We start from the raw sequence: 12,998 nt of genomic DNA on the forward strand, positions 1-12,998 counted from the left end.
CCGGGAGGCGGAGCTTGCAGTGAGCTGGGATCGGGCCCCTGCACTCCAGCCTGGGCGACAGAGCGAGACTCCATCTCAAAAAAAAAAAAAGAAAAATAGTGGAAGGAAATATACCAAAGTACTAACACTAGAATGTGGGTTTATAATTTTTATTTTCCTCACCATGACTTTCTATAGTTTCCAAATTTAGTATTCTATGTAAAATGGGGGGGAGCTATTATTTAAAAAATAATAAAAATAAAAAAGTCAATACTATAATTTAGATGATTTAACTTCCATGCTAGAATCCATTTTATAATTTTTCACTCCCTTCTCTTCAATGTAAAACGCAATTTATAATATCTCATATCAATCAGATACTAACAGCTATTTAAAACTAATTTGAAAAATACACACACAAATAAGTATGCGTAAAATTGGTGAAATCGGAATAAATCCTGTGGATTATACCTATTTCAACTTACTGGTTTTGATACTGTGTATACTACAGTTATGTAAATAATTACCACGGCGGGAAACTGGGTAAATGGTAAGGACCTCTCTGTAACATTTTTGCAAAGTCCTGTGAGTCTGTAACTATTTCAAAGTAAAGAGTTAATAAAACTAATTTAAAGGTTTATAGGGCCAATTATTAAGGTTTATAGGACCAATATTCAAAGGAAACTATAATACTCTAACTCAAACAAGGGATCCATACTTTTCTGATGTACTAATTATTTTATTCATTTCCGGTCCATAGTCTAGAAATCTGAAAAGCCTCCTATTTAATAATACAGTCATACACTGCCTAATGACGTTTTGGTCAACAATGGACCACATATACGACAGTGATCTCATAAAATCATACTGGGCTGAAAAATTTCTATCCCCTAGTGACATCATAGCTATCATAATCCCCTATCGCAACATATCACTCACATGCTTGTGGTAATGCAGGTGAGTAATGTGTTGCAGCAGGACACAGATGTAAACAAAACTACTGTACTTGATAATGACAATACAAAGGTGCTACTGGCTTATGTATTTGTAACTATTTTTTTTTATTCCTATTTTAAAGTGTACCCCCTCCCCCAAAAAGTTAACTGTAAAATAGTCTCAGGCAGGTCCTTTGTGAGGTATTCCAAAACAAGGCATTGTTAACATAGGAGATGGCAGCTCTATGCATGTTACTGCCCCTGCAGACATTTCAGTAAGACAATATGTGGAAGTGGAAGACAATGATATTGATGATCCTGACCCTGTGTAGGTCTAGGCTAAGGTGTGCTTATGTCTCAGTTTTCAGCAAAAAAAATTTAAAAGTAAATAAGATAAAGAAAAATTAAAGTTTATAAAGTAAAAAAGTTACAGTTAAGCTGTTAAGCTGACTTATTATAGAAGAAAACAAATTTTGGCCAGAAGCAGTGGCACACACCTGTAATCTCAGCACTTTGGGAGGCTGAGGCAGGCAGATCACTTGAGGTAGGAGTTCGAGACCAACCTAGCCAACATGGTGAAACCCTGTCTCTACTAAAAATACGAAAATTAGCTGGGCATGGTGGCGTGCACTTGTACTTCCAGCTATTCGGAAGGCTGAGGCACAAGAATCGCTTGAATCTGGGAGGCAGAGGTTGCAGGGAGCCAAGACTGTGCCACTGCACTCCAGTTTGGGTGACGGAGTGAGACTCTCAGAAAAAAAAAAAAAGAAAAAAAAAAATTTTTAAAATAAATTTAGTGTAGGCTAAGTACACAGTTTTACCCTTAGTCTTATAGTGTACAGTAATGTCCTAGGCCTTCACATTCACTCACCACTCACTCACTGAATCACCCAGAGGAACTGTAGTCCTGCAAGCTCCATTCATAGTTAAGTGCCCTATAAGGTATACCATTTTTAATCTTTTATACTATATTTTTAGTGTACCTTTTCTATGTTTAGACACAATACTTACCATTGTATTACAACTATCCATAGTATTTGGTACAGTAACATGCTATATAGGTTTTAGCCTAACAGCAATAGACTCTGCCATATAGCCCAGGTGTGGGCAGAAATCTGAATCATTTACGTTTATGTAGGTACTCTATGATGTTAGCATGGCAAAATCACCTAATGACATATTTCTCACGACAGATACCTATTGTTAAATGACACGACTGTACACATTTGTATTTTCAAAATATCTATTGTATTTGGATCTATTCAGACATCAGAAAAACTGTATCTGTCCCCAGACCACTGTCAAGAGTAATTATTTAAAGTATAATTAAAAACTATCTTATTCAAAATGGTTTTTGGGTCTTTTTTTTAGGGGGAGGGGAGTAGTCCAAAAGCAAACTCAATCTTTAGTTAATAAAGATTCTCTTTAAAAACCTGCTTACCATCAAGTATATAAAACTGCTAGGGCTATGAGAGGCTAAAGGTATAGTGGCTCAGTATCTATCTTCCAGTGAAAAGGCAGCTGCCAGGAAAAGCTTAATATCCGATACTATGAGCAAAAGAACATTCCTTTGAAAATAAATTTGGTGAAACTATTTGATTACTTATGTTCCTTATAGGAAGCTAGCCTGCATAGACTTATTTCTAGGGGAACAAAACCCCTACATGGATCAAGCAAACTAGAAATAATATAAATCTGTTCAGAAAAAAAAAAAAGACATACCATTTCACATAGTACATGTATGCAAAGCAAGTTTACAGCATGTGTAACATACCTTTTGATAAGGTCTCTTAGGTGATAGGCTGGAATCGCGGCATTCACCACTGCTTTACTGGCAAATATGTGATCAATAATAGCAGAACTGTTTGCCTTAAAAAAGGGAGAAAAGTCTTCCTTTTGGTTATTCAGTCTGTATATTGAGTACTAGGCATATAGCACTATTTGAGAATAAAATGCAACAGAAAACACTATCTTCTGAGAGCCTACAATCTTTTTTTTTTCTTTTTTTGGAGACAGGGTCTTGCTCTGCCACCCAGGCTGGAGTGCAGTGACGCAATCTCAGCTCACTGCAACCTCTGCCGCCCAGATTTAAGTGATTCTCCTGTCTCAGCCTCCTGCGTAGCTAGAAATACACGTGTGTGCCATCACATCCAGCTAATTGTTTGTATTTTTTGTAGATATGGGGTTTCACCATGTTGCCCAGGCTGGTCTCAAACTCTTGGGCTCAAGTGATCTGCCCACCGTGGCCTCCCAAAATGCTGGGACTATAAGTGTGAACCATCGTGCCCAGCAAGATCCTACAATCTTAACAGAAGAAATAATAAACATAATTATACACTTCTAGAGAAGAACATTTTTTCTTCATTTTCAGCACCTAGCACTCTGTGAACGTCTACTAGACGAAAGAATAAAAAATAAGTACCAAAGCAACCACATAGGAATGTAGTTTAATGCAAAAATGAACGTATAATAGGTGACTCAGAGTATCTCCGTGATGAGTCTTCAATTGGTTTTCAGACAGAAATAAACTATCAAAGAGAATATGATGCAGTATTAAAACATCTTATTTGTCATATTACTCATTCTCTAAATCTTTAAGGAATATATTTTCTCCTTGAACACTATGCTAACTCAAAATTTAGAACTGTGTACACGAGTTAAAAGAACTGATACTATCACTATCAGTACTATCATTATCAGTAAAATTTATTAAATACTTACCATGAGCTGCTTGCTAAAAGTATCATTTCTTTATTAACCTCAATAGTCTTATGAGATAAATGCCATTATTATCCTTATTTTAAAGAAAGCAAACCATGGCTTAGTGAACCTAAATAAATAACTTAGTAAGACCTTTGTGGAGGCAAGATACAAACCCTAGTAGTTTGACTTTAGAGCCCATGCTCATAATCAGTTGGCAATTCTGCCTCCATAGAAAGCGATAAAACAGAAAAATAATGTTTTATCTAGAGGCATATATTGGAGATCCCATTACTGCACATCACCCCTCTAAATTTCACACAAATTTGAATGTGATCTAGTTCTGATAAGCTCTAAGCCAAGCAGATATAGTACAAAAGGCTCAAAGACAGTCAAAGCTCATTCAAATAACTGATCTATGTCTGGATTAGCACTAAGAAAGAATACTTAGACTCTTGATTGTTTGGGGTACCAATAATAAAGAATGATACTGATTTTATTCCCAAGAAAGCAATTTTTACCCATACAAGCATCAGGTATATACATTGGGCTATTAAAATATCCCTTCCAGGAAATGCTACAACAGAAATCAGTGTCTAGGTGTTTAAAAGAAACAAAACTATAAGTTATAATACCTATATAGTATGTATTAGTTGCTCAAAAAAACACTTGTTGCTTAGTATCAAAAACTTGTTGCTTAATATCTAAGTTCCAAACCTCTAATATTTGAATGAACTTTTTGTGCGTTTATAAATTAGGAATTAACTACAGTATGTTTTCAAAGGTATTGTGGGGCTTTAATGTTATGATAATATCAGTATCCTTTAGGCTACTATTTAAGTGATCTTCCTGCCTCGGTCTCCTGAGTAGCTGGGACTACAGGTGTGTGCCACCACACCCAGTTAATTTTTTGAGGTTTAATAAATACAATGCTTTGGAATGATTATTGGTCTTGATATTAAACAAGTATTAAAGTATCTTTTATACTTTTTTTTTTTTTTAACTACAGACCAGGGTCTCACTACTTTGCCTGGGCTGGTCTCAAATAAGCCTCCCACCTCAGCCTCCAAAAGTGCTGGGATTACAGGTGTGAGGCACCATGCCCAGTAAAAATAATTTTTTTAACTGCAAAGGAGTTAAGATAATCTATAAACATTATCATTTAACTTATAAGCTATGGTTGTGTTAGTAACACTTTAGAACTTAATATTACTGTTAGTAAACAAAAGAAACCACTTTTGCTTCTTCAAGAAAATACATTCATTCAAACATTTTATCGCGTACTTACTATATGCCAAGCCACAGGCTAGGAACAATAAGAATGCAATACTCACTAGCACATTGATAGCTGTAGGAGTTGGTAGTGGCATACAAGTATCATAAATAGAAAAAGAGGAGTATCGACAACAGACAGCAATCAAGAGTTCTCTAAAAGAATCATCATAAATTGGCCAGGCGCGGTAGCTCATGCCTGTAATCCCAGCACTTGGGGAGGCTCAGGCGGGCGCATCATGAGGTCAGGAGTTCGAGACCAGCCTGGCCAACATGGTGAAACCCCGTGTCTACTAAAAATACAAAAATCAGCTGGGCGAGGTGGCTGGCATCTGTAATCCCAGCTACTCAGGAAGCTGAGGCAGGAGAATTGCTTGAAACCGGAAGGCGGAGGTTGCAGTGAGCTGAGATTGCGCCACTGCACTCCAGCCTGGGCGAAAGAGTGAAACTCCATCTCAAAAGAAAAAAAAAAGAATCATCATAAATTATATACTCTTAAATTGAAAGTAAGGACCCCAAAGCAAAGCACTGGCGAAGTCTACCTTCCATTCCTGAGATCTGACTGTATGTTTCAGTTTCATTCCTGAGAACATTTCCAGTAAAATGATTCCTAGGCTCCACAGATCAACAGCTGAGGTACACTCTGTATCACTCTGCAGGCCAGCCTGGGCCAAGCAATTTTGCAGTTCTGCTTCTGGAGCCCGATACCCGTCTGTCTGAATATACTTTACATCCTAAAAAAAATGAGTAAATATTACAACCAATAAAAAAGCTGCTCCCTTTCTATCCATCTCTACGGTGAATTTACTTCCCTAACAGTGCAGTAAACCCACTGCCAAGCTAAATGTTAAAAATTTTTAGTCGTTGGTTACCATAATTCCTTGGTTCATTAACTGGGCAATTCTCAGAGGCAAGCTGTACATTTCCATAAAGAAGTCTTCTTTGGATCGTCTCTTACCTATTAGGCACTGCTGATAATAAGGACACTTTGCAAAGAAACAATAAACCATGGAGAAAGGAGGATTTGGCAGAACTGTCCCATGCATTCTGCCACGAGCTACAGCCCCAACACTGAAGGGACCAGGAATAGTAACTCAGCAATTAGCCAAACACGCATAAAATTTAGAAAACCATTCTATGTAGGTTAAGTATCTATAATATTCCAGAGCTCTCGTGCTTCACTGGCTCCTCCTACCTGACCCAAACATTATGTCTTTTTTTTACACGGTGGCACTGAAATTCTTTTGATTTGCTGCATCCCCTGGCATTTCAGTATTTTAGATTAAAATGACCTGTAAGTCCCTACTAAACTACCCTTGTCATTTAAAAATATTTGGCTTCGACCACTACATTTTAAACTGCGAGAGAAAAGAAAAGGTTATTTCTTACCTGATTGCCTTCTTTGAAGCTAAGCCCAAAGTCAATGAGTTTAAAACATTCATTCTCTGCACTCCACAATATGTTACGTGGCTTGAGGTCTGCATGGACATAGCCCTCATGATGAAGAAAAGCAAGGGCCTCCAAAACATCTCGGGCACAATGCTGTATCATCCACATGGAACAACCCTGGTGACTGGAATATAAGAGCAATTCCGAAACACTGACATCCAGGAGTTCAAGCAACAGACAGCGTGATGGCACATTTGGAGAAAAGTGGATTGTAAACACTCCATACAAAGTCACTAGAAAAAGAAATTATCATACTTTAAAAATCAGATTCAGAGTAAGTCACTATTAAAGTAGGTAACTGCAGTACAAACTTGCGATAGTCTAGATAAGGATAACTTTGCTCAGCAAGCTTCCACTGTAATTTATTTTTCCCATGAATAAGATCTTTTGGCAATTGGGTTATTTTAATAAAAATAAGATGAGAGAGCCTACAATAGCTGATTACCATTCACAGATACTACATACAGTACAATTATTCAATTTGTGTTTACCGAGTACTCAGTGGTGATGCACATGAACTTGGAGTGCCAACCAAAAATGATTAAAAGTAAAAATCCAAAATATAAATAAATAAAACTTATTGTTGCATCATGAGGTCCTTTTAAAAAAATTTTAAAAAGTAAAAATCCAAATATTAAGCAACTCTTTTAAAAGGAATGTCACAATGTGCAAAAACCAAACTAAAGATTGCTTCTTCATCCAAAATAGCAGTCTAGGTCTGTCACAGTGGCTCATGCCCACGATCCCAGCATTCTGGGAGACCGAGGCAGGAGGACTGCTTGAGCCCAGGAGTTTGGAGACCAGCCTGGGTAACAAAGGGGAACCTCCTCTCTACAAAAAATTAGTCAGGCGTGGTGCTACGTGCCTGTACTCCCAGCTACTTGGGAGGCTAAGGCAGGAGGATGGCTTTAGGAGGAATTGGAGGGTGAAGTGAACTGTGATCTCGCCATTGTACTCCAGCCTGGGTGACAGAGTGAACTTGTCTCAAAAAAAATTAAAACAGAAAAACAAACAGCTATCTATAATCTAAATACTAACGAAGAGATTGAGACTTTCCGGATGAAATTTCAACTAATCTTGCAGAGATTCAGCAAGTTCTTAGGCTTGCAAAAATTTTCCCTTTTCAGTACCAAAGTTATAGTAACAGACCATTTAGTAAACTAAAAAAAGTAGCACTAGTGTTAATTCTTCTCCAAAATGGTATTATAAAAAAACTCACTTTTCTTTAATAACCAAAGCCATAACTAATGATAAGCTTTCTGTCGTGTAATGGAAATGAAACCTTTCCACAGATCAATCATCAGTGATCATTACATAGCTTACATTCTGAGTATCTGATTCATGAAACAGTCTCACGAGAGCAAAGGCACAGTGTTCCTAAATTTCACACTTCTATAAGGGCTCCCATGAAATAGTGAATCATTTCTTCCAAATCCGTACTAAATATATAACAGGTGAGCTATATGAGTTACCAGCATTGATGTCACAAGGCCCAGACATAGTTCCCATTTTCTACTGGTATGCAAAGATCCAAAAATTTCCACACAAGACACGACAATCTAGCAAAGACATGCCTCCTCTCACTAGAAAAGATATTTCTGTATACTAATGAATGCGGCACTCTCCGATGGGACTCGAAGCAGGACAGAACTTACTGAGCATCTGTGTGACACCTGGCAAAGCAGACCACCAATTCCACTATACCGCAGACAGTAATACAGTGAAAGGGGAAAGGGGCCTGGATCGGGTGATAAAGAAGGCTAGACCCGCTTCTCCCGCAGAAGGGAAGGAAGACAGAACCCCAGATAGCGAGAGGAGGAGTGTGCTCGGACTGTGACCCAGGCAAGAAAAGAAAGGAGCCAGGGGCAATTACCGATGTTCCTGTGACCCTGCAACTGTTCCAGCGCCGCCCTCTCTTTGCGGAAACCATACTCGGCGGCCGAGGCCGCAGCCCCGGTGGTTCCTGGCGGCAAGAACTGCTTGAGGGCGCCGGGGGGCGAGCCAGGGTTGCCGCAGCAGCGAACCCGATACACCGAGGCGGAGGAGCCGCTACCCAGACGGCTCTGTACCTGCCACAGCCGTCCGAAGGCCTCCAGAAAACGCGGCGGCTCCGCGCCCCAGGCGCAGCCGGATCCCGCCATCGGTGTGGGCTAAGGGCACGGACTCGGGAGCTGACGCGACGCCTGCGGCAGGCCGGCCAGGCCCGCGGTCACATCCCCGCCAGCCAGGCAGCGGCTCCGCAGGGAGAGACCTGCAGCCGCCTCACCGACTCCCGAGACTTCAAACAGCCATGACACCGGAAGCCGTGGTGCACCCGAGTCCCAGAAGCCGGAAATGGAGGAAGAGCCTATCGTACAGGCCGAAGGAGGGGGGCTCAGAAGGGGCGGGGCCTAGAAGTGATTAGGCGAGTTAGGTTTGGAAAGAAGAACCGAGAATAAGAAGTAACCTTAATCATTGAGTATCTACCATTCCAAGCCCAGTGTTAACCGCTTTCACATAGACCTGAAGCTAAAACTGGTCCTTTTTCTTGTTGAGGCACCTCACCTCACCACTAGGAACCCAGAAAAATAAAACCCTACCTACATTTCTCATAGAAAGGATCCCAAGGAAAACACACCAGGAACGAAAAGAGAGAATTTACCATCACCTGCAGGTCCATGATCACCAGTAACCACGATTCTGGATGCCTAGACCTTTGTGCTTCTTTTAGATGTAAACCAAAAATAAAATTCTAAGCTCCCCCGCCAACCATCGGAGTGGACTTTCTCCTAGGTCAGGGCACTCAAATTCTGAAAGACTGGTTCAGGTCATGAAGGGAAGCAGGGCCCTGTCCGAGTAGCCTCATTATACCTCTCTGGTTAATGTCAACACAGATCTTCAGTATGGTAAGAAACATTTACAATCTATTTTCTCGGAAGCCTGCTCCTGGAGGCTTCATCTGCATGATAAAACTTTGGTCTCCACAAGTTCTTAAGACAACCCAGACATTCCTTTCTATTGATAACTCTTTCAACCAATTGCCAAGTAGAAAAATTTTAAATCTGCCTATAACCTGGAAGCACCCATTTCTCCCCACACCAATCCCCGCTTCGAGTTGTCCCACCTTTCTGGGCCAAATCAATGTATTTCTTAAATGTATTTGATTGAAATCTCATGTCTCCCAAAGTGTATAAAACCAAGCTGCACCCCAACCACCTTGGGTACATGATCTCAGGATCTCCTGAGGGCTGTGTCACAGGCCATGGTCACTCATATTTGGCTCAGAATAAATATCTTCAAACATTTTTCAGAGTTTAACTCTTTTTATCAATATACTCCACCTTGCCTATGGCTCCCTCATCAAAAAACATTCACCCTGGGCAAACATGGATCTGTTTCAAATTTTTATTTTTCATTTATTTATTCAATTATTTTATTCATTCAGCAAACGTTTATTGAGTAACAAATGTAACAAATAGGCATCTCAATCTACAAACTAGGATGTGTAAGAAATGTAGCCGCCTTTACTTTTTCAGTCATTCAACCTTTTCTCTTTCAAACTCTATTCTGATTGTGTGGCAAAAACTTAGTATCAGGCAATAGGCCCTATCTTCTTTTCCTCAGGTTTTGTGTAAGTTCCCAGCCAGGTTCGAGATGGTTCATATAGTGCTAAGTGGAAAGTTTGAGGAGAGGTTGAGGACTAAACTCTGACCTGTCTTCTCTCTTGCTCAAGTTTTTTTTTTAGACGGAGTTTCGCTCTTGTTGCCCAGGCTGGAGTACAATGGCTTGATTTCGGCACCTCAGCTCACCGCAACCTCCCCCTCCCGGATTCCAGCGATTCTCCTGCCTCAGCCTCCGAAGTAGCTTGGATTATAGGAATGCGCCACCACGCTGGCTACTTTTGCATTTTTAGTAGAGACGAACTTTCTCTTTGTTGGTGAAGCTGGTCTTGAACCCCTGCTCTCATTATCCACCTGCCTCACCCTCCCAAAGTGCTGGGATTACAGGAGTGAGCCACCACACCCGGCCCCAAATTCTTATCTAAGGGATGTGAGGAGTCACAGCCTACAAACCATAAAATCTCATCAGATTGTCAGAAGTGTTCAAACCAGAGCAACTCCACCTTGAATAGGAGCGGGGTAAAATGAGGCTGAGATCTACTGGGCTGCATTCCCAGGAGGTTAGGCATTCTAAGTCTCAGGAGGTCAGCACAAGATACAGGTAACAAAGACTTTGCTGATAAAACAGATTGCAGGAAAGAAGCCGGCCAAAACCCACCAAAACCAAGATAGTGGTGAAAGTGACCTCTAGTCGTCCTTACTACTCATTAGATGCTAATTATAATGCATTAACATGCTAAAGGAAACTCTTACCAGCACCATTACAGTTTACAAATGCTATGGCATTGTCCGGAAGTTACCCTACGTGGTCTAAAAAGAGGAGGAACCCTCAGTTCCAGGAATTGCCCGCTCCTTTCCTGGAAAACTCATGAATAATCCACCCCTTCTTTAGCATATAATCCAGAAATAACTATAACTGTGAATAATTATAAATTGAGCAGCCTAAGCTGTTGCTCTGCCTATGGAGTAGCCACTGTTTTATCCCATTACTTCCTAATAAACTTGCTTTATGGACTCATTCTTAATTCTTTATTGCGTGAAGTCCAAGAACCCTCTCTTGGGGTCTGGGTTGAGACCACTTTCCAGTAACAAGATGGGTTCGTTTGTTTGTTTGTTTGTTTATTTGAGACAAAGTCTCACTCTATTGCCCGGGCTGGAGTGCGGTGGCACGATCTCAGCTCACTGCAACCTCTGCCTGCTGGGTTCAAGCAATTCTCCCACCTCAGCCTCCCGAGTAGCTGGGATTACCGGCATGGGCCACCATGCCTGGTTAAATTTTGTATTTTTAGTAAAGACGGGGTTTTCCCATGTTGGTCAGGCTGGTCTCAAACTCCTAACCTCAAGTAATCCTCCCACCTTGGCCTCCCAAAGTGTTAGGATTACAGGCATGAGCCATGGCACCTGGCCACAGGATGGGTTTTATTTAACCCCGTATAAATAAAACTTACTTCCCAACCTAACTCTGGCATAAAATCACATGACAGATAAAGAAGGAAATACAAATATTTTAACCCCAGATATACTTCTTTTTTTTTTTTTTTTTTTTTTTTTTAGTGGCAGAGTTTCACTCTTGTTGCCTAGGCTGGAGAGCAACCTCCACCTCCTGGGTTCAAGCGATTATCCTGCCTCAGCCTCCCCAGTAGCTGGGATTACAGGCAACCACCACGCCCAGCTAATTTTGTATTTGTAACATGTTGGCCAGGATGGTCTCAATCTCGTGACCTCGTGATCTGCCTGCCTCAGCCTCCCAAAGTGCTGGGATTATAGGCGTGAGCCACCGTGCCCAGCCTCTTTTTTTTTTTTTTTTTTTTTGGGGGGAGTTTTTTTTTTTTTTTTTTTTTTTTTTGAGATGGAATTTCACCCAGTCTGGAGTGCAATGGTGTGATCTTGGCTCACTGCAACCTCTCCCTCCCGGATTCAAGCGATTCTCCTGCCTCAGCCTCCCAAGTAGCTGGGATTACAGGTGCTTGCCACCACACTCAGTTAATTTTTTATTTTTAGTAGAGATGAGGTTTCACCACATTGGCCAGGCTGATCTTGAACTCCTGAGCTCAGGTAATCCACCCACCTTGGCCTCCCAAAGTGCTGAGATAACAGGCATGAGCCACTGTGCCAGGCCCCCAAATACATTTCTTTGTTATATTTTGAAATGGCCCTGCGAAGCCTATCTTTAGTGGGGGAAAATTTGCATCTGAAAATAATCTATGTTAACATAACTAGGGCTTTTTCCCCTGCCAGGCCCTCCCAACCCTGAAGGTATTAAATGAGAGTCTAGCACCTTTTAACGGTCCAAATAAGAAAGATTTTTCATCTGTTGTCTCTAAGGATGATCATCTATGGAGACTTCATCTACATAATGAGATTCTTGGTCTCTACAACCCCTTATCTTTTTTATTTCTTATTAATTTTTATTTTTATTTTAAGTTCCGGGATACATGTGCAGGATGTGCAGGCTTATTACATAGGCAGGTAAATGTGTGCCATAGTAGTTTGCGGCACCTACCAATCCATCAGCTAGGTATTAAGCCCAGCATGCATTAGCTATTTTTCTCAATGCTCTCCCTCCCCCATCCCACCCTCCAACAAGCCCCAATGTGTGTTGTTCCTCTCCCTGTATCTATATATTCTGATCATACAACTCCTTATCTTAACCAAGATACTCCTTTCTACTGATTACAGGACAATAATTTAACTCTTTCAAACAACTGCAATCAGAAACTCTTTGAATCCACCTATGACCTGAAAGCCACCACCCCTGCTTTGTTCCACGTTTCTAGACCAATCCAGTGTGTACCTCACGTGTATTGATTGATGTCTAACGTTTCCCTCAAACATACAAAACCAAGATGTAATCCAAACATATTAGGCACATGTTCTCAGGACTTCTTGAGACTGTGCCTTGGACCATGGCCACTCATATTTGGCTCAGAATAAATCTCCTCAAATGTTTTACAGAGTTTGGCTTTTTTCATTGACACATCTGATTTTCAGTATCATTTTTCATCATCTTGTCTGGTTGTCACTGAGATGTGTGCACTCTCCTGCTTTTTTTCTTTTTCTTTTT

At 40.7% G+C, this 12,998-nt stretch overlaps 1 protein-coding gene across 3 annotated transcripts in view; it reads right to left on the reverse strand.

The window, feature by feature from the left end:
• Nucleotides 1–9,307, reverse strand: part of UHMK1 (U2AF homology motif (UHM) kinase 1) — a 26,231-nt gene extending 16,924 nt beyond the window's left edge. For 2 of the 3 annotated variants that reach the window (XM_011996093.1, XM_011996095.1), the window contains exons 1-4: nt 8,209–8,658; nt 6,276–6,568; nt 5,429–5,620; nt 2,689–2,783 (exon numbers count right to left, since the gene is read on the reverse strand). In XM_011996093.1, coding sequence (XP_011851483.1) covers nt 2,689–2,783; nt 5,429–5,620; nt 6,276–6,568; nt 8,209–8,476 — 848 coding nt within the window. In that variant the 5' untranslated portion in view covers nt 8,477–8,658. Of the gene's footprint in view, nt 1–2,688; nt 2,784–5,428; nt 5,621–6,275; nt 6,569–8,208; nt 8,659–9,185 lie in introns of those variants that run through there. The other variant, XM_011996096.1, reaches the window with a different exon arrangement.
• Between the last annotated feature and the right edge of the window lie 3,691 nt (nt 9,308–12,998).

The sequence above is a fragment of the Mandrillus leucophaeus genome, unplaced genomic scaffold (assembly GCF_000951045.1).
Source record: "Mandrillus leucophaeus isolate KB7577 unplaced genomic scaffold, Mleu.le_1.0 Scaffold502, whole genome shotgun sequence".
NCBI classification, from domain to species: Eukaryota; Metazoa; Chordata; class Mammalia; order Primates; family Cercopithecidae; genus Mandrillus; species Mandrillus leucophaeus.